The 21,391-nt window shown below is 40.6% G+C and overlaps 1 protein-coding gene across 2 annotated transcripts in view; it reads right to left on the bottom strand.

Annotated features, from left to right (window-relative positions):
• The window catches only part of Fam168a (family with sequence similarity 168 member A), a 115,543-nt gene that overhangs the window by 9,775 nt on the left and 84,377 nt on the right, over positions 1-21,391 (bottom strand). For both annotated transcript variants that reach the window (XM_051192361.1, XM_051192362.1), the window contains exons 3-4: positions 8,725-8,805; positions 1,149-1,274 (exon numbers count right to left, since the gene is read on the bottom strand). In XM_051192361.1, the coding sequence (XP_051048318.1) occupies positions 1,149-1,274; positions 8,725-8,805 (207 nt within the window). The remainder of the gene's footprint in view (positions 1-1,148; positions 1,275-8,724; positions 8,806-21,391) is intronic.

Raw genomic sequence — 21,391 nt, 5'->3', positions numbered from 1 at the left:
TTAATTTATTATTTTAAAAGATTTGTTCTTATTTTATCTGTATAAATTTGACTGTGTGTATGTATGTGCCCCATATCTGGGCCTAATAAACAAAGAGGACACTAGGTTACCTGACCTGGAGTTACAGATGGTGGTGAGCTTTCATGTAGGTGTTGGGAAGTGATCCTAGGTCTTCTGGAAGAGCAGTCCATTGCTCTTAACTGCTGAGCTATCTCTCTAGCCCACTGGATATTTTACACTTGATCTCAGCCAAAAAGCTGAGAAGCAATGCCATTAGGTATTTAAAAGAAAACAAATTCAATCAGTTTTCCTAGCCTACCTAGTAAGTTACTTTTCTACAGCATTCTGGCATTCTGCTAAGGGCTTGTTCAGCTCCTGCTGCCATAAATTCAGAAACCAGAACTCATCACATCCAAAGCCAGGCATTTCCATGCCCAACAGCTGCCACAGGCACAAGTTCTTCCATTCAGTAGTTTTGAAACGATGGACCTTATGGGAATCATTTGTGTTACCAATTGGCTGTAAAGGTGATATCAGTTACCTCACAGAGCCTCAGGCTGAACATGACCAATCTGGCTGCTGGCGTCTGTTCGTGCTTACACGAACTAGGGCAGTATTTCTTACAGAGGCCTGTTTTCTTCTTCAGAGGAACACTGAGCCCTGTCTAGAAACATTTCTGGTAGTGACAATGATGCTTTGCTACTGGTATCTAACAGAGAGAAGCCACAGTTGCTACTAAACATCCTATCATGTATAGGAAAGAATTCATCTGTCCCAAATGTCAATAGTGCTAAGGTCAAGAAACCCTGTGGATGGGAAGAGACACACAAAGTCTTCAACTGTGCCTTGATTTTTTCCCCTAAAATGAAGTAACAGTCTTTCACAAATCCAACTTCTGGGCCTGGGATGCTCCTCCCTCGCTGCTATGAGTATCCTAAAGCTGAAGGCATGATCAAAAATGATCATCTTTATTAAATGATAAAGGCCAGTTTTTTTTTGTTTGTTTTTTGCACAAGTAGGAGAACCTCTTAAAACAGTGTTTACAATAAAAATGTCATTTAAAAAATTCCCTTTCCTTTTTTCTTAATGAACAAATCTGCCCCGACTGAGGGGAAGGAGGAGGAGAGGAAGAGACAGGCTGTATTTACTGAAAGCTGCAGAGGATGCTTGGTAAGTTCTGTTCTCGGTCCCGGTGTCCACTGGAAGGTGGAAGGTGCCTTCAGTGCCACAGGAAGATGAGTTCTGTGGCCAGGCCTGTTTCATCAGCAGAGTGGCTTAAGAGAAGACACAAGAGTGGCATTAGGCAGAAGTAAGACATGGGAACACCAATTACAAACACAGAAGCAAGGGTCTTGTGCTAGACAGAAACATAACTCAAGGAGCTTGCTCAGACACACAGAATGATTCAGCCTTTTTGAGATGGGATAGTGGGTTGGAAGGAGTGCTGAAGTGAACTTCCAAATGACTTAAATCCAAGGAAGACCACACTTAAATACTGACAGTCAGGATTTTTCTGCCTAAGACTAAAAAACCATGAGAATGCCCATGAACATCACCATCTTCCACCTGACCTTTTGATCTAAGACTGTGGTATATTCTTCTACCACTTTCTCATTAACATGAAGTAACTTGGATTTTTTTTTTTTAAGATTTTATTTATTAGGTATACAATGTTCTACTTGCATATACACCTGCATGTCAGAAGAGGGAAGAGGGCACCAGATTTCATTATAGATGGTTGTGAGCTACCATGTGGTTGCTAGGAATTGAACTCGTGACCTCTGGAAGAGCAGTCAGTGCTCTTAACCTCTGAGCCATTTTTCCAGCCCATAACTCGGAATTCTTTAACAGTCTCTTGGGCTAGATTAACTGAGTCTTTAAAACTTCCCTTTGGTCTGAAATCTTATCTGGAGGTATGGTTAATAAATTGTAAATTTGTACCGGGTGTGGCAGTGCATTCCTTTAATCCCAGCACTTGGGAGGCAGAGGGAGGCAGATCTCTGTGAGGTCAGCCTGGGCTACAAAGAGAAATTCTGTCTTGGAAAACCAAAACCAAAACCAAATGGAAAAAAAGTTGTGAGTTGCTTCCAAAGAGAAATTAACAAGTAACTATTATTTTATGTGAGCCTTGCTGGAACAGCATCTCCTCTAACAGACTGAGCTGTGGCCATGGCAGCCTAAAAGGCCGGGGCTCTGTAGCTGTACTATTAGCTATACAATGGGGCACTCCTTGCCAACTCCTGCTGCAAATGTCTGAAAAGCTCCCAATAGGTGCTACTGGATGCTCCACTGAGACAGCAAGCACCTCATAAGTCAGAGATGATCCTTCAGCCACTATTAAAGTATCAAAATTGGGGTGGGTATATTACAGAAATTAGTTTGAAATCTGTAGAGACTTTCCAGGACAGCTCAAAGCTCAACTTGAGAAATTTCATTAAGCATTCTAGAAGTGGGGAATGACTTAAAAAACTTACCGTCATGGTATCCTGAGGGAAAGGAGAGAGAGGAAATGGGGGTGGGGGGCAGGAAGGAGAAAATGCCTTAAAAAAAAAAAAAGGAGAAACAAAAAAAGAAAGGAAACTATCCTTTCAAAATACCAGAGGAGACACATTTTTGATCCAAATTTCTATTTTACAGTTTAAAAAAAGGATGATTTTTTTTTCTTTATAACATCTTTTACATTCTATTAAGACCTTGGGAGTCTTGGGCACAGTGTTTTAAAGTGTATTAACAGAAGTGGGGCTGGACTGGCAACAATCAGATGAACTTGAAATATAGGTAAGGGTAAGGAAAGACAGGGAAGCATAAGAAGAAAGGTGTGTTGGTCATATTGATGCTATCGCCACAGAGATTCTACAATGGCTTTGTTTCCTGGTTTACAACTCTGTTCCCTCATCACAGAATTATAATGGGTAGAGAGAGAAGGCTGTGGATTCTGCTGTTTTTTCTGAACTAGAATCAGAATGTAGATGCTTAGGCTGCCTCTGCTTGCACTAATGGCCCGCAACATATACAGCAAATGCTGAGGAATGAGAAAGAAATCATGGGCAGGAAAGTGACACTAAAAGGAGAATCTGGCAAGAGAAATGCAGACAGCACAACTCCATGTAGAGCCCAGGGCCTTTGCTAGACAGCCAGAGTTGCACAGCCCCTGCAGGAGGAGGGAATCTGCCTTAAATAAATATCTTTGGTGTCCTTCTCCAGAGGGTGGAAGGCCCCAATTAAGTGTCAAAAAAATCTTATCACAATGTCTCCAAAATCAGGAACTGACATTCCATATGGCTGGAAGTCCACAACCATCCCCAAACAACTCCCTGCTATGTCAAACATGTAGCACTAAGAAGCCAAATAGAGCAATTCCATGCCCTAAGATCTCAGTGAGGCTCTACCAAGGACCAAGAGGTCTAAATTTGGCCATAAGAATTTGGAAAATTTAGAGGTCCTGATTTGTTCTATTTTTGTTGTTGTTGTTATTGTTGTTGTTTTCTTCTTCTTCTGAGTGGGGCACACTTATAATTTTCATTATAAGCCAAAAGTCTGACAATTGTATGAAGGACTGTGTGACAACAGAAGTTAAATCAAAATTAGCCACAGAGTACTAAAACCTAACTGCACTCAGCACTGAGGGGGGTGCCACGGTGGACAGGAACACACGTGGGTTACATCACTGCACACAAGGTACTTACGGTCTACTGGGGATGCAACTCAGCCACACATCAACCAGGGAGTGAACAAGACAGCATGTCATAGTAAAATAATGTTGCCCATTACAAAGAAGCAAGTGCCATTGTGTTATTGTCTTTCCTAAATGATCACTTAGGCTAAACTTTACATTTTCCAAATAAAAGGGAAGATTCTTCTGGTTTTATTATATATAGAAAATGAACAGCATTTTTTCCATCTTTTGTTTTTGGGCTTTTTTGTTTGTTTTTTGAGACAGGATTCCTCTGTGTATAGTCCTGGCTGTTCTAGAACTTGATTTGCAGACCAGGCTGGTCTTGAACTCACAGAGATCCACCTGCCTCAGCCCCCTTGGGTGATGGGATTAATGGCATGCACCACCACAACTGGCTGTATCTTTCCTTTATGTTAGAATAGTTAATAATTTAAACAATTAGATAAATGTGAAAACTAAATGAAAATGAAATTTTAGCAGTCAACTTAACCTCTTCATTAACTGTATGATTGGTTCTGTCTCTCTGTTCAACTGTACATTAATCCTTTCTGATGGTGGCAGCAAGGCAGAGCTCAGCTGCTGTGGGAAGCCAGTCCCAACTGCGTGGTGATAGAGCTCTATGTCAGACAGACCTGTTTGGGATTCTGGAAAGGAACTAGTTCCTAAAACTGTTTCATCCTTTAAATTAAGTGATAATTAAGTACTCGTGTATCACATATGAAAACATTATTAAGTTGTTCACTTAAGACTTTATGTACTTACTATAGATGTGTAAAAAGGACAGAGGATAAAAACAAAAACATGTGGAGGGCTATGACCCCTGTCACAGCAGGCTGCCCATGTCTAGCTGCTGAGTTGTTCACTTCCTGGATATGGGACCCTCAAACCCTTTGACACTAGAACAATCTGTTAAGCACATTTACAAAGAGAGGCAGCAAGGGACCATCATCCTGAACCATGTACTGAGTCAGGAAATCTGAGATCTAGCCTGGGCTCTGCCATTTACTAGCTGTGAGACTTTGGGCAAGTCACTTAATTGTCTGAGCTTCAGTTTTGTTGTACTGTAACTTGGCAGTACTAATCACTCCCTGATTGTTTCACAGTATTGAGAGGTCATCAGTCTTAATGGTTTTTAGTTCTGGTAGCTGTGTGCTTCCTTTCATCCCTACAGCTGTGGCCAACTCCAGTTCAAACTCCAATCATTTCTCACCTCAGCCACTTCAACTGCTTCTTAACGCTTTGGGTCTGTTTGTTTTAACTTGTTCTTTCTAGTCTCCAACCAATAGCCATACTGATCTTAAAGTCTAAGCTGAATCATAAAACCCTCGGAAACATTCTGTGGTTCTGTTAGCTACAGGCTGCAGATTCAAGCCTGCCGAGACTTCCCTCACCCAACACTGATGATCCCTAGTGGTTTGAATTGAAATATCCTATACTGGCTCATAAGTCTAAGCGCTTGGTCTCTGGTTGGAGGTGGTATTTTGGGAGGCTGTGGAACCTTTAGGTGGCAGAGCTTTGCTAGAAGTCACTAAGGATAGGCTCTGAGGTTTCTATAAGCTGGTCCTATTTCTTGTCCACTGTCTTTTTCCTGACTGACACATCTCTCTTGGTTCTCTAATCATCTCACTCTCCAACCCACACTACAGTGCACAAGCTCTTATCATTCCCAAAGTGTGCCAAGGAACTTTACTTTTCTTCCAGCACATCTCTCTGCACATCCCGCCTGGTGCACAGGTGTTAAGTAATCAGTCACAAGAAAAAGACTTGATTACACTATGAAGTCTTTGCCTCTGCCCATTCTCTGACCACATCATCCCACATAATTGACTTATCCCAGTTCCCCTGAGTCTTACAAGCCTCTGTGCCTGGTTGCCTCAAATGTCTTCCTAATTCTTCCCAATAAATTCTGAGTTTCTGGAGAATAGGGACCTTGTCTTACTGGTCTTTGTATCTTCATAGAACACTTTGTGAAGTGCACCATCCATACTTCTTCAATTAGATGTTCTAATTTAATGTTTCTACACCTTCCTAGTGCTGCAACACTTTAATACGCTTCCTCGTGTTGTGGTGACCCCAACCATAAAATTACTCTGATCGCTACTTCATAACTGTAATTTTGCTATTGTTATGAATCAAAATGTAAATATTTGTGTTTTCCTATGTTAGATGACCCCTGTGAAAGGGTTTGTTTGAACCCAAAGGGGTTATGATCCATGCGTTGGAAACTAATGTGCTAATAGGTAGGATGAGGAAGTATGCACCTTCTCTAACTTTTTAGAGTCTTTTGTTCCAGTTTATATTCTGTAGCAAATAAGCAAACAACCTTTCATAAGTGAGTAGCTAGCACAGAGTTATGTAGCTAACACTATTGAAATAATAAAAATTATAAGAGGATGGGATGCTAACATTTAAAAGAACCTTGAGATCATGTGACATGAAAAACTCTATGGCCCGGGGACATTAGCAAGTTGCCCAAGATCACACAGCCCACAGCAGTAGTAAAAAGAAATTTCACAGCTCGTCTTTCTGAAAGATGTATATGCCATGCATAAAAAATTCACTTTTTAACAGCAAGATTAAAAGTTGGAAAAACATTAAAAGATTATACAAAAATATCATGAGCAGCCCAGGCGAGTGTGGTAAAAGTGGAAAGTTCCTCCCATGGTCCCTTACTGTCTATGACAAGAAGGACCTAGTCAAGTTAAACTGCTGGGACCCTCACAGGTGCCCAGAAGTTCCCGTGGTGCCTTGGGCCTGGAGTCCACACTGTCCAGAGAACTCAACTCAGATCTTTCACCCACTGGCACACTTGGCCCAAACTTTCATCATCCAGAAAAATGCTCCGAAAATGAGGCCAGAGCTCAAGATCAGGATGAAGGTAGCAGAGTGTATCTAAAGTCAACCAGGTCTTCAAACATGTCAGACTGCTAATGGAAAGGAAAATCTGATCCTGGGGCCATCTGACTGTGTTTTAGGGTCTAACAGACATAATCAAGGGGCTCCTCAGAGCCTACCATAAAACCAACAGAGGAGCCACACACAGGCCCTAGAATTTTCATTCATTTGTTTGAATCAGACAGCCAGGTTAGGGTGTGAGACGCCTTTTAGTGCCATGATCCTTCATTACTGCCCTATGGGAATGGTTCATGTGTGTCTCCAACCCATGATTTTGCACCATCAGACATGTTCCTGCATGCTATAGGAACTGCTGCTGAGCCACCTGGGGGAGCCCAAGCCTAGGAGGTGGGATTGGGGGGGAAAGGAAAGGGAATCTACCATTGTTACAAGATAACACATTCATAGGCCATAATACAGATGAGGAAAAATAGCTCTCCTACCATAGGCTGAATGCAGGAACTGAAACTCTGTTGGATAGAAATGTTAGTTGAAATTACCACTAAGAATTTGTGCAAAGTTGTACATATTGCAGTTATATAACAGACTTGTTTAAAGATAGCAGTTTCCCCCAGGCTGTATAATAAGCAGTGAATGGAGAGAATGGGAAGTACCTCCCCATGGAAAGGGTGACAGACTTGCCATCCAGGAAAGTTCATTAGTTTAAAAGCACCTCCCTGGATGCCACAGGATCTTCCAGAGAACAGACCAAAAACTGCTTGGATATGAACAGGCATGAAGTCCTGTTCTTTGCTTGTCCATATTAAGATATTTCAATTCTCCCAAGAACTGCTGAGGGAGAAGGATGTGACATTTAAGATCTTTCCAAATTTGTTCCTTGTAGTCTGCAGTTCAGATTCATCCAGTCCCCCTCAGTCTACAATTCAACCATTCTGCTAGTTCTAGGCTCAGCAGTCAGGTCCCACACCTCTGCCATGCCCTTTACAAGCATGCTCTGCCCTGTAATGTGCCCTCCTCCCCTGTGTGCTTCCAAAGGCACCTCTTACTTCTTCATCAAGTCTCTACTGTTAGTTCCTTTGTGAAGTTCCCCCCCTATTATCACCTCCAGGTTGATTGTGGCTCTACCTCTGTTCTAATATGTGTTCTTTTCTATTATTTACTATAGTGTAGTACAATTCATTTATTAATATACCAGGATCCAAAATTAACTATGAGCTCCTTCAGGCAAAGATGACAATGTTTACTTTTTCTACCCCGGTATAAAGGATATTCAACAAATGCTTAGTGAGTAATAAAGAACTTACGTAAAATCACCTACAACCCTGAGGTAAGTGGCTATATGTGAACTTTTAAAAGGGAGGTGACTTTGTACAAGGCTGTATACTTAGGGAGAAGACTAATCATGACTCAAACCCAGGACGTTCATGTCATAGAGCCCATTCCTTCTCCTGATCATGGGTGCCGAGCACTGACTAAGCCCAGGTTTTCAATCAGTGGTTAAATACCAGTAATGCTCCTGGCCCCAAAACAGGAAGAAAAAAAGGATCTTTCCAATATTTTCTTTCACTAGCTTTTTTGGGAGTGTGTGGGGGTTCTTTCTTACTATGAATTTAAGCTGGCCTCAGACTTGAAGCCTCAGCCTCAGTGTATGCCATCATACCTAGCACCTCTTCAGTATTTCAAACCCATTTCAATCTCTCTGTTCAAGAGTGTTATATGTCTTCTATTTCTGAAAAAACAAGTCTCAGCCTGTAAAAAGGCTCTTTACTCTGGTGGCAAGTCTCTCACTCTATTCCAAATTTACACCCCAGAAAAAGAGGGAGGGAAGGAGAAGGAAGGGGAATGGAAGGAGGGAGAGAGAGAGAGTAAGAGTGATTCCCAATGGCAGCCTCAGGCAAGACTGAGTAAACCTTAATTTGGACATTCTTGAGAGAGATGGAGCAGTCCTACAGGGTGGAGGCATGTCTCATATATTCTAGCAGAGGAGAAAGGGGCCACCCTCAAGTCCCAGGGAGAATGAAGGACAGAGACTCTACTCCCACTCCCAACCCGAGGTTGATCTGAGTTCCCAGAGAGGATTCCAAAGAGAATCAAGCCAGAACTGGCGGAAGGGCCAACTGCTAGGGTCGTTTTTTACAAATGGAGGCTTAGTCCCACCCTCTTCACCACTGTCATTCCCACCCACCACTTACCTGGAGCATAACTGGGGCTATTGGTGGGGTACAGGCTGGGATTGTAGGCAGGGGCAGCTGCCGGGTAGGCTGTGGGATAACCTACAAAGACATAGAAGAAAAGCCTCACTTGGTTAGGCAAGGGGACTGAGGAGGCTTGGCTTTCAGTATCTTTACAGACTATTTCTGACTATATACATGAATAGCTTTCAAACTTTCAAGAGAAAAGTCACCAAATAGTGCTATCCTATTTTTAACAAGCAATACATCTATCCTCACTGTAGAATGGAAGAAACAGTACAGACATTCATACAATAAAACACATAAGCCTACCAAGACATTCCTGATATGACACTACTTACTCTCTTCCCAAAAAGGTAATCCCTTCAGCACTAACAGGACCTATTTTGGTACCTATTTTGTTCATACAGTTTTCTTTTATTATTATCATATTTATTTTGTGTGCATGTGCACATGAAGACATGCACTGAGCCATCTTACTGGCCCTCAGATAGTTTTCAATATATTCTCTTTAAAAAAAAAAAGTTCTACTTGAAAAGATTTTTATTTATGTACACCAATGTGTGTGAGCATGAATGTATATGCACACTCACATCACTGCACATATGTAGAGGTCAAAGAACAACTTGGTGGAGTCAATTCTCTTCTTTCTGCTATATGTGGAATCCAAAGATCAACTTCAGGTCCCCAGGTTTGTGTGGCAAGAGCCTTAAATCCACTGAATCATCTAGCCAGCTCTAGACACTGTTTTATTGTTTTGGAACTCCCTAATGTATTAAATATAAAATTTGTCATTTTAAGCACTTATTTTGGTTTAAATGCTTTATGTCCCTCCACAGGCTTATGTGTTTGACACCTAGCACTGTTCTGGGAGGTTGTGGAACCTAGGAGACACCATAGGCCACAGGAGAGGCAGGCCTTGAGGGTTATAACTTGGCTATGCTTCACATCCCATCTTGGTTTCGTATCTGCTGCCACAATGTGACCAAATGCAAGCTCTGCCCTCAGGCATCATGCCAAAACACCAGGCCATGTTGGACTATTCCTTGAAACCATGAACTAACATATGTTATTTCTCTGAGGTAGTTTGTCACAGGGATCATAAAAGTAACTCATATACTATGTGGGCAATTCAGAACACTTCATTACTTTCTTAGTGCTATACAACTGTCCTCTGTATGTTCATAAAACATTTCTGCCAACTCAAATAGAAGCTCTGTAACCACTGTAACTCCTAAACCTCTAGTCCTCACTGGTAATCTAATCTACCTTTAAAACGTTATTTCTACAATTCATTTCTAAGGATATAATGAGAGTCTGTGCTGGGAAGATGGCCTAATAGTTATAACCACCAGCTGCTCTGCCAATGGATCTGGGTTTGACTCCTAACACCCACATGGCAGTTCACAACCATTTATAATTCTGACATTTTCTTTTGGCCTCTGTGGGCACCAGGCATATACATGATGTACAGACATACATGTAGGCAAAGTAACTACTTACATAAAAACAAATAAATTTTGAAAAAAAAGTGTTTTGAATACTTTTTTTAAATTTGTTCCCCACCCCCAAGTTTTAAAACCTTTTACTTGCATATTTTTATTTGAACATTAAAAACTGACACTGAGCCAGGTGGTGATGATGGTGCACACCTTTAATCCCAGCACTTAGGAGGCAGAGGCAGGCAGATCTCTGAGTTCGAGGCCAGCTTAGTCTACAGAGGGAGTGCCAGGACACCAGGGCTACACAGAGAAACTCTGTCTCAGAAAACAAAAACAAAACAAAACAAAACAAAAAAAAAAAAAAAAAAAAAAAAAAAGAAGAAATAAACACATTGGGAGTTAGATCACTGCAATATTAAACAATAATCAAGGTAAAGTACACTGAGAACTTCCATATCCAAGTGGCTTGAAGGAAGCTACATGTGGGAACTAAGTAGATAGTGGAGGGAAAAATCATTTTAGATTAAAAACACAAAACAACAAAAACCCAAACCACTCAGTGCAGAGCTCTAACCTGGGAGGTGTAACAAAATACCTCAGAAAAACAGCTTAAAGAAGGGTTTGTCAGGGCTCACAGTTTAAGTGTTCCGTCCTTCACTGTGGGGAGGTCCTGGCAGCAGGACAGTGGGGCAGCTGGTCATATTTGCATGCAGAGAGATGATGCTGGCACTTGGCTTGCTTTCTCCTTTTTATTTAGACAAGTCCTTGTAATGCCACAGTCAGGGAACCTCTTCCCATCTCAATTAATCCAGTCTAGAAACGTCCTCAGGGAGGTTTGTCTCTTACATGGATTCTATTTCCTATCAAACTAGCAATTTGAAAATAGAGCCCAGACCAGGACAACAGTGCAGAGTGGTAAAAATGACCCAGGAAAAGTCACCACATACTTTACCTCGGTACATCCAGTAAGGCAATCAAGTTCAACATGCACTAGCAGGGTTTAAGTGCCCACGTAACTACTCCCTGCAGTTTTTAACCCTCATTGGTATTCTGACTAACTGTGGAAACCTGTTTTAAAAGCTAAAGATTAACTCCCTAAGTCCCTAAATTTTCTTTGGGATCTGTAAATACTAGAGCTTTAATAACATATCTTTGTTAATATGCTGTCACATAAATTCTTTGAATTCCAAAGAAAACTCACCTACCCTGGTCTGTTTTAGAACTGAAATAGCCAACTTGTCACTTAAATTACCAATCCAGACATGTGCCACTTCTCAAGAAGAGAATGAAGGGATGTAATCTGAGAAGTTAAGTGACAAAAATCTACATTCAGCTTCTTGTAAGAGATTGTATGCCATAGACAACCATGTTTCTATTGTGCTATTTAAGATGACTTTTACTTTAGAGGAAAATTACAGGATCATTCTTCAAAGTTTTCTTTATATTTATTTATTTACTTATTTAGTGACAGAGTCTCACTATGTAGCTCTGGTTGTCCTGAAACTCACTATGTAGACCATGCTGGCCTCAAATTTAAAGAGACCCATCTGCCTCTGCCTCCAAGTGCTGGGATTAAAGGCATGTACCACCACAACCACCCAAATCCTTTAATGTTTATAATTAAGAGCTATTATTTAATTTATTTACTCTGAGATAGGGTAACCCAGGATGGCCAAGAACTCATTGTATCCCAGGCAGGCCTGGAATTCATGATTTTCTTGCTTCAGCCTTCTGAAGTCAATATAAATAGAAATGGTAGGAAATAAAATACTAAAATGTGTGCCCCCTCCCATCCTTTTGTGCCTGCATCCGAGTACACACACACACACACACACACACACACACACACACGTACTCAAGTTTGTGCATACATATGTAACACAACTATGTGCATATGTACACCTATGTATAGGTTCCATCAGAGGCCAGAAGGAGTTATCAGATCTCATGGAGCTGGAGTTGTAAGTAGTTGTGAGCAACCAGATGTAGATACTGAGAATTAAACTCTCGTCATCTGGAAGAAGTACTCTTAATCACTGAATTATTTCTCCAACCCCTTTTAAATAAATAATAACAAAAAAAAATGTGAATGCATGTGTTTGTGGTCTATGCATTTGTGCATGTGCCACAGCACACATGTAGAGGTCAGAAGACAGCTTTAGGAGTCAGTCCTCTTTCATTCCACCATGTGGGCTACAGACATGAAAGTCAGGTCTTCACTCTTGGCTACATGGAGTACCTTCACCTAGTATGCTATCTCACTGACCCAGAACTGGAAGTCTTACTCATAACATTAGGTAAGAGAAGTAAAATAGTAAAAAGAGAATCAAATGATCACTGTTTGTGGGAGCTGTGACTATAAATAGGAAAAACAAAGAAACAAAAACAAACAAACAAACAACAACAACAACAACAACAAAAACCACCAAAAGACGATAGTAGAGATTTAAATATTCAGTACATAAAAAATCAACATACAAAATGTAGTAGCACTTTGATACAACAGTAGTAGACTTGCTGGAAATGAAACCAAGAAAGCAATCTCATTCACAATAGCTCTAAAAATAGAAAATAGGAGACTGATCATCCAGTAGCTCAGTAGCTCTTAGTCCAGATAGCTGCAGTAGACAGTGCAACACCATAAACAACAAGAGGGATTATGCTTCACAAGTGACTTTCACATACATACATTCAGTGGCTCTTGTGCTCCCACACTCTCTACACACACACACCACATACACCTTTTAAACGTGAAAATGACTGTTGTATCCCCAATGTAAAGACTTCTGCCTTTAAAAACCAAACCAAAACAAAAACCCTTTTATTCTTTCAAAATAAAAGAGAGCAAGAAAAAGAGCTATAATTCAGAATCTCTACCGTGTTCTGGAAGGGCACATCTTTACTGATTTAATCTCCACCCCAACTTTACAAAATGTATTATTAGCTGCATTGTATCATGAAAAATAAGACCTAGAGACTGATATTGGGGTTCAAACTTCAAGCTGAAGAATAGAACTAGCTCTCACCTCCAGCTCAGGCTGAAAGGGCTGACCATACACAAGCTCTTCACCAAGTCTCAAACTGCAGCCTCTCCTAGGCATGGATGGAGAATCCTGAGACTTCCATGTCTGCCTATCCTCCCATACTGAGCCTTCCTATCTCAGTGTGGCTGGAGAATGAATGAATGTCTTATACTGACGACTGAAGACCCTGCTTCTATCTTTTATATCTCTCTAGTGCTGGGATTTAAGGTGCCAGCTGTTACTCTTTTGTACTGTTTCAATCTCGTGTATCCCTGGGTGGTCTTGAACTCAGAGAGATCCATACCACCACCCCTAGCTTCTGGCTGCTGGGATTAAAAGTATGTGCCTGGCTTCTATGGCTTGTGGCTGGCTTTGCTTTTGGAATCCTCAGGCAAGGATTAATAAATCATAAATAATATATTATTACTACAATCCATTTCTGAAATGAAGATAGTGGGACAGATCTTACAATGTTAATGAGTACACTGGAAACAGAACTGAGGTCTGAATGAAACAGAGTCCACCATCCTAATCCTCCTCCCTACCCTTCCTGACCTGGCTAGTTTTATGTCAACCTGACACAAGCTAGAATCAGCAGAGAAAATGACTTGAGAAAGTTCCTCCATAAGATCTAGCTGTAAGCCATTTTCTTAATTAGAGATGGGAGAGGGTCCAGCCCATTGTGGGTGGTTCTAAATCCCTGGGATGGTGGTTCTAGGTTCTGTAAGAAAGCAGGCTGGAAGCCAGGTGGTGGTGGTGCTCGCCTTTAATCCCAGCACCAGGGAAGTAGAGGCAGGCAGATCTCTGCATTTGAGGCCAGCCTGGTTTACAGAGAGAGTGTGTCAAGACAGAGCTGTTAAACAGAGAAATCCTGTCTTGAAAAACGAAACAAAACAAATGAACCACCCCTCTCTCCACCCCCACCCCCTCCCCCGAAAAAGGAAAGTAGGCCAAGCAATCCAGTAAGCGGTACCAATCCATGGCCTCTGCATCAGCTCCTGCCTCCAGGTCCCTGCCCTATTTGGATTACTGACCTGACTCCATTTGATGATAATCAGTGATATGAAAGTATAGGCCAAATAAACCCTTAACTCCCCAAGTTGCTTTCGTAGTTACTTTGGTCATGGTGACTCATCACTGCAATAGTAATCTAAACTAAGACACTTCCTAGAGCACAGACTTATTCAGTGTAAACCTCTAGATCTGACTGCTGCTTACCTGGCCAACATTTCATCTTCAAAATTAGAAAACAGAAAATTATTTTAAAGAGTAAAAATAAGGGCAGCGGGGGGAGCAAAGGGCAACTGTTTTTTAGACAGGGTCTCTTTATATGACTCTGGCTGTCTTGGAGCTCTCTATGTAGATCATAATGGTCTCTGACTCAGAGTCAATTTGTTCAAAGATGCTTCTGGGTTTGTTTGTTTGTTTACTGTTGTGTTTTAAAGGCTATTTTGTTTCCCACTTGGAGTCTTTAATACAGGTCATGCTCCTAGTATTGAAATGTATCATGCAAGCACCGAATTACAGAGTTGGAAGAGGTCTTGGAGATGACTGAGTTCACTTGCCATCAGAACAGGAATGCAGCAGGGCCTCTGCTGGCACCCTTTCTAATGGGATGCCAAGAACCTCTTTGAGTAGTCAGATCTGTTGGAGAGTTCAAGAGGTTGAAATTCTTTACTTGAAGAATCTTACTCTGAATGACCCTTAGTCACTGGTCCAGTTCTACACTCAAGACACATCTGTTCCACTTGCTCCAACACAGCCTCAGAGATATATGAGGGCATCAAATATTCTGATGATGCTTTCTAGTACAAATCTTTAACAACCAGTTCTCTCAACCTTGCCTCCTTCTGGCTGCTCACCTCTCATTAGATTTCAAATTCCTCTCCCTTAACAATTAAAAATTTCTTCCTGCCTCATTCACTTTTCTGCTGACATTTTCCCTCCTAATTTGAAAAAGTTAATTGAACTGACATAACTAGATCTGATGATGGTGATCAGTGAAGATTCAATGTGATTTCTCCATATTTCCTCCTCATTGTTAGGGTCACCTGACTAGATTTAGAATCACTTGGAAATGCATCTGATTATGTCTAGGAGAGTGTTTCCAGAAGGTTAAGTGAAGACAGGAGTCCTAACCTAAGTGTCAGATGAGTAAAAAGTAGAAAGCAAACTGATGCCCAGCATCGACCTCACTCTGCTTTCTGACAGAATACAATGTGACTAGCTACCTTACCCCCCTGCTGCCCAAATCTGCCCACCATGATAGACTCTACTCTGGAACTGCTAGCCAAAATGAGCCCTTCTTTCCGAAATTGCTTTTATCAGTAAGTAAACAAATATAATCACAGTAACCACTACTGCTACTACCACCATGACCACGGCCACAATAGTTAGCAGCTAGCAAATGCTTACTCTGTTGTAACAAGCATGGTACTAGGTACTTCCTTTCTAAAGAATGTAATAGTCTAATGGGGAAATAACAGGGGCCAACTAAAATAATCTATAGGCAAAACATATCTAAATGCTGAGGAAATGAAAAACAGGTTTGGGAGAATTGTGAATAGCTTACCAGAGAAAGAAAAATAGCTTAAAAGACAAAGAAACCTTCTAGTCTGAACAGTGAATGGGAGGAGGTTATCAGACGTATGGGGCAGGGGGTGTTTTGCCTGCACATGTTTGTATATAACATGTATGCATGGTGCCTGAGGAGGCCAGAAGAAGGCATCGGATTCTTTGGAACTCAAGTCACAGATGGTTGTGAACTGCCATGTAAGTACTGGGAGTTGAGCTGGGTACTGTGGAAGAGCAACCGGTGTTCTCTTAAATGCTGAGTCATCTCCCCAGCCCAGTGTACTTACATTATGCAGTATAGACATGTACATCAGTTACAGAAAAGACAACAATTCAATATGGCTGGTTTACATGATATAGTGGCAGTAAATGAAAATGTAGATTGAGGGGCAGATTAGAGATAGAGATGAATGCTAAGAAATGGAATTTATTACTAAATAAAAGGAAACCTCTAGAGGGTTTTATACTTGTGAGTTTCAAATTTGTAATTTAGAAAAACTATCCTATAATGAGATCAATGACTAACTTATCCACCATCATGGAGCCCTCATCTAGTACCTGATGGAAACAGAAGCAAACACCCACAACTAAACACTGAGCCGAACTAGAATCCAGATGCAGAGAGAGAGGACAAGACCGGGCTGCAGAAACACATAGAGACAGCTGACCTGAACAAGGAGGAGCTAACGGGCCCCCAGACTGATAGCTGGGAATCCAGCAAGGGACTGACTCAAACCCCCTGAACATGGGTCTCAGCTAGAAGGCCTGAGCAATCTAAGGGACCTCTGACAGTGGAACCAGGATGTATCCCTGGTGCACAAAAGGACTTTGCGGGCACATCCCCCATGGAGGGATACTCCCTTAACCTAGAGTCAGGAAAGAAGTCCTAGTCTCTACTCCAAATGACTTGACAGATTTAGATGACCCCTCCTGAAGGGCATCACCCTACATGTGGAGTGGGGGGGGGCATTGGCATTGGGAGGGGAGGGTTGTTGGGGTGCATATGAGGATGTGAGAGAAAGAGGGAAGGAGGGAGGGAGAAGTAACTGGGATTGATATGTAAAATAAAAATAAAATAATAAAATTATATATATATATATATATATATATATATATATATATATATGAAAGAAAAACTATCCTAGCAGCAGAACTGACGTGGGTTTGGCATGGGAAGATCAGAGAATGAAGATCTCTGATAGGAAGTCACTGTTACAGCCCAAAGACAAAAACTCAAACAACAGAATAAAGAAGAGGGTTAAACTCAGAGACATTAAGGACCTATAAAGTCTGATTCTGATAGTAAAATCTCATTTTTAGTGTCATTTGCTGAGAAGCTGCAGAACAAAACAGGAAACATCCTAAATGCAGGGTTTTCCCTATATCAAAACATGAAAATGGGAAATTAATTGGACTCTGATGTGTTAGTTCCATAAAAATGGCTCAATCTGAGATTCTTATTAGCTGAGAGGCCAAGCTGCTGAGTGGTCTAGACAGTTGAGAATACAGGTCAAGTATAACAGGGGGAGGGCAGTAGTGTTGTCTTTGGACCCATCTGGCAGACCAGAATCATAGGCAGCCAATCAGTATATAGGATTCAAGGCCCACCCAGCCAGCCTAACATAAGATTATTTAGCAAGCTCTAGAGCAGTGGTTCTCAACATGTGTATCATGACCCCTTGGTGGCCGAATGAAATTTTCACATGGATCACATATCAGATATAGATATCCTGCATATCAAATGTTTACATTATGACTAATAACAGTAGCAAAATTGCAGTTAGGAAGTAGCAATGAAAATAATTTAATGGTTGGTGGTCACCACAACACAGCTCTCAGAAGATTGAGGAACTGTAAAGGGTGTTAACTATGAGTGCTCAATGCAAGCTACTGTTCTGAGGAAACAGGAAAGACAAAGCTATCCAGTGCTGCTGAGCTGTACTACAACAGTATCACATCTTCAGGAAAGAATGTCCACCCATTGTCAGAGCCACCCACTCCTAGATCACTCACTCCACCAAGAATCAGTTGAAAAGGATGCTAAAATCTGGGGCAGGCCTAAACGGTCATGTCTTCATCACTACCATTAAAATATACAGAGAAAAATAGTCTACTTAGGTAATCAAAATATAATTGTTCTAGGTAAGTACAAAAGGCCAAAAGTGTGCCTTTCCTGGGGGAAAATTCTTTAACCAATCTAAAAATATCTCTGGCATTCTTATCAACTGGAATGAAGAAAGTTTAATAGAAAGCAGATGGCCTATTATTCTACCTCCAACAAGGGTATGCTTTCCTTTTATCCCCTGTACACTAGAGAAGTACTCAGCAATGAAAGGTAGATGGTGAATGGTCTCTGACCTCTGTGCAATTATTTTCTAAACAGATAAAAGAGCAAGGTCAATTTTACAAATTGATGGTTTTGGTCTCTGAATTTCTTTTCCCTCCCAGGTTGACTTTTTTTTTTTTTTTTTTCTTCTTCTTCATTATTCTACTTAAAGAGATGCAGCAATAGGGAGACTAGTGCTCATATTTAATAAAACATAGCTTCTCCAATTTCAGAAATAAAACAAGCAATTTCATTAATCAAGAAGTTGAGGTAGGGAGATCACATGTTCAAGACCAGCCTGGGTTAGATAGTGAGAGTAAAGTCTTCCTGAGCTACAGAGCAAGCCCTGTTTCAAAAGACAAAACAAACTCTTCAACCTGTTGGTATATGTCTATTCCCAAAAGGCTTGGAGTTGGAGGACAATCTGAGCTACACAGTGAGACCTTCTCAACAAACAAACTAAAAATATTACACAAAACAAAACCTTACAACCATTAGAAAAAGAAGTAGGAAAACAGTACTTTTTGGACAAGACAAAAAGAATTATAAATGATGATAAATCTAAATCACCAAAACATAAAAGTTTGTGTGAAAAAACATGACATTAGAAAATTGAACACACCAGGCATCAGTGGCTCATGCCTTTAATCCCAGCACTAGGGAGGGAGAGGCAGGCCAATCTTTGTGAGTTCAAGGCCAGCCTGATCTTCAGAGCTAATTCCAGGACAACCTCCAAAGCAATACAGAGAAACCCTGTCCTGAAAACCAAACCAAACCAAAACAAAACAAAAAACAAACAAACAAACAAACAAAAAAAAGAAATTTGAACACCATAGAGATAGAAGACACTGAAATACATACCATAAAGGACTGAGGTCCAAATACAATCTCAAATTTCAACAAAAAGTCAGAATCATCTAATAGAATCTAATCAAGCAATTCAGAGAGAGAGAGAAAAAATAGTTGACTAGGGAGGAGGAAAGGAAAAGATATCCAGCCACACCAGTAACAAGTCAAAAGCAAATACATGGAAGACACACATTATCATTTCAAAACTATCAGACAAAAAAAGAAAATCTACAGTCGGTAAGAATCTCAAATAACATCAGTGTTTTATTGAGGAATTTTACATGTATCCATGGGATGGTATTTTCCAGTCTTGTGATATGTGTGTTTGGTTTGGGCATCAAGGTAATACTGGTTTTAGAATGAATTAGAAAGTGTTCCTTGTATGTTCTCTATTTTGGAAGAGTTTGTAGTGTTCTCAGAGAACTGATGTTCTTATTTGAACATTTGTTAGACCTCAATCTAGTCTTATCTTTGTGGAAACTTTGTGGAAAGTTTCTTGATCACTAATTATCTTTGTTAAAGATCTATTTAGATTGGGGGAGTTTGTTCTTTTATTTGTTTTTAATTCTGTTATGAGTCAGTGTTGATAGGCAGTTTTGCCTTTCTAGGAATTTGTCCATTTCACTTAGGTTTCTCACATGTTAACATACAATTGCCTCATAGCAGTCCCTCATATTTATTTTTATTTCTTACACAGCTGGTAGTATTATCCTCTGTATCACTAATTTCTTGTTTTGTTTTTTTTTTTTTTTGTTGTTGTTGTTGTTTTTTTTTTTTTAAACAGAATGTGACCATGTACCTCAAGATAACCTTAATTCACCATCCTACCACACCTCCCAAATTCTGGGATTACAGCACATATCTCCATGTCCTAATGTTTTGAAAAATAAATTTTGTTCCATGTGTATGAGTGTTTTGCCAGCATGTGTGTACACCATATGCATGCAGTGCCTGAGGAACCCAGAAGAGAATGTCAGATGGGACTGACTGCCTAGAGTTACAGACGGTTGTGGGTGCTTAAACTCAGGTCCTCTGCAGGAGTAGCCAGTGCTCTTAACCACTGAAATACCTCCCGGTATCACTTCTGATAATCTTTTAAAAGAACCATTTTTGGGGGTAGATTTTCTCTACTTTCTGCTCTATTTCATGGGCTTCTGTTCCAATTTTTATGTCTTCTCTCCTACTTATTTAAATTTCACTTCTCTTTTCTCTGTCAATGAATTAAGGTGACCACTGGATTGTCAGAGCACCAGCCCTGGCTTTCCTAAAGGTAGCATCACAGACCACTCAAAGAACAGGGCTCTAAGAGCTGACAAATGCAAATTTAAAAGCCAGCCACACCATTTAGCAGACATTAGATAACAAGCTAGTCTTTTCCCTAAATCCTAGGAACACAAATCCTATATGAAAGACTACATAATTGGAATGTTCAAAATTCTAAATGCTATATTCACAATAGCTCACATAAATATTTGGCAGAGTAGTAAGTACTTTGTTGTTTTTAGACAGGGTCTCTATGTATTCCTGGGTGTCCTGGAGCTTACTATGTAGAACAGACTGGCCTCAAATCCATAAAGATCCTCCTGCCTCTGTAGTAGGTACATTAATCTATTTTGGATCTCTTTTCTATTTTGTTAAAAAATTCCCTGTTGCAAAGCCCATCCATGGATTTTAAGACTAATAGTGAAAATATCAATTGTGGGCTCGTGAGATGGCCCAGTAGTTATTTACTGCTATTGCAGAGGACCTAACACCCAACAGCTCACAACTGCCTGTAACTCTAGGTGCAAAGGATCTGACACCCACTTCCCACTTACACAGACACAATAAATAAAAATAAACCTCTTTTAAAAAGTCAATCATGTGACTTATCAACTGTCTTTCCCTCAACCTCACATGCTACCATGTATTTAAGCCTAGACCCAATCATGACAAAAGCCAAGCTACTTATCAGCTTTTTTTAAAGCTTTTAATTGTACACACACAGGTGCTGTGAAGCTCAGAAGACCACTTGCAGAAATCAGTTCTTTCCTTCTACAATGTGGATCCCAGGAATCAAACTCAAGTCATCAGTCTTCGTGGAAAGAGCTATTTCGATAGCCCTTCAGCTTAGTGCTTTATGGAAACATTGAACACATTTCTTTTTGTACACCGCTATATGTGTTTTTTACATTATTTTGTGCATTGGAGCTAAATGTATGTTTTACCAAAGACCTACATGCCCAGTGTTTTTCATTTATTTGTTCAATTTAAGACAGGGTCTCAAGCCAGGCAGTGGTAGCACACGCCTTTAACCAGCACTCAGGAGGCAGAGGCAGGTGGATCTCTGTTAGTTTGAGGCCAGCCTAGTCTACAGAGCATGTTTAACGACAGGCTCCAAAGCTACACAGAGAAACCATGTGGGGGGGGGTAGGGGGCAGAGAACAGGCTCTCAAAAATCTCTGGATAGCCTG

Source organism: Phodopus roborovskii, unplaced genomic scaffold (assembly GCF_943737965.1).
Source record: "Phodopus roborovskii unplaced genomic scaffold, PHOROB, whole genome shotgun sequence".
Classification (NCBI taxonomy): domain Eukaryota; kingdom Metazoa; phylum Chordata; class Mammalia; order Rodentia; family Cricetidae; genus Phodopus; species Phodopus roborovskii.
Note: the sequence above shows the minus strand (reverse complement) of the source record. Positions and strands in the feature narration are given on the sequence as shown.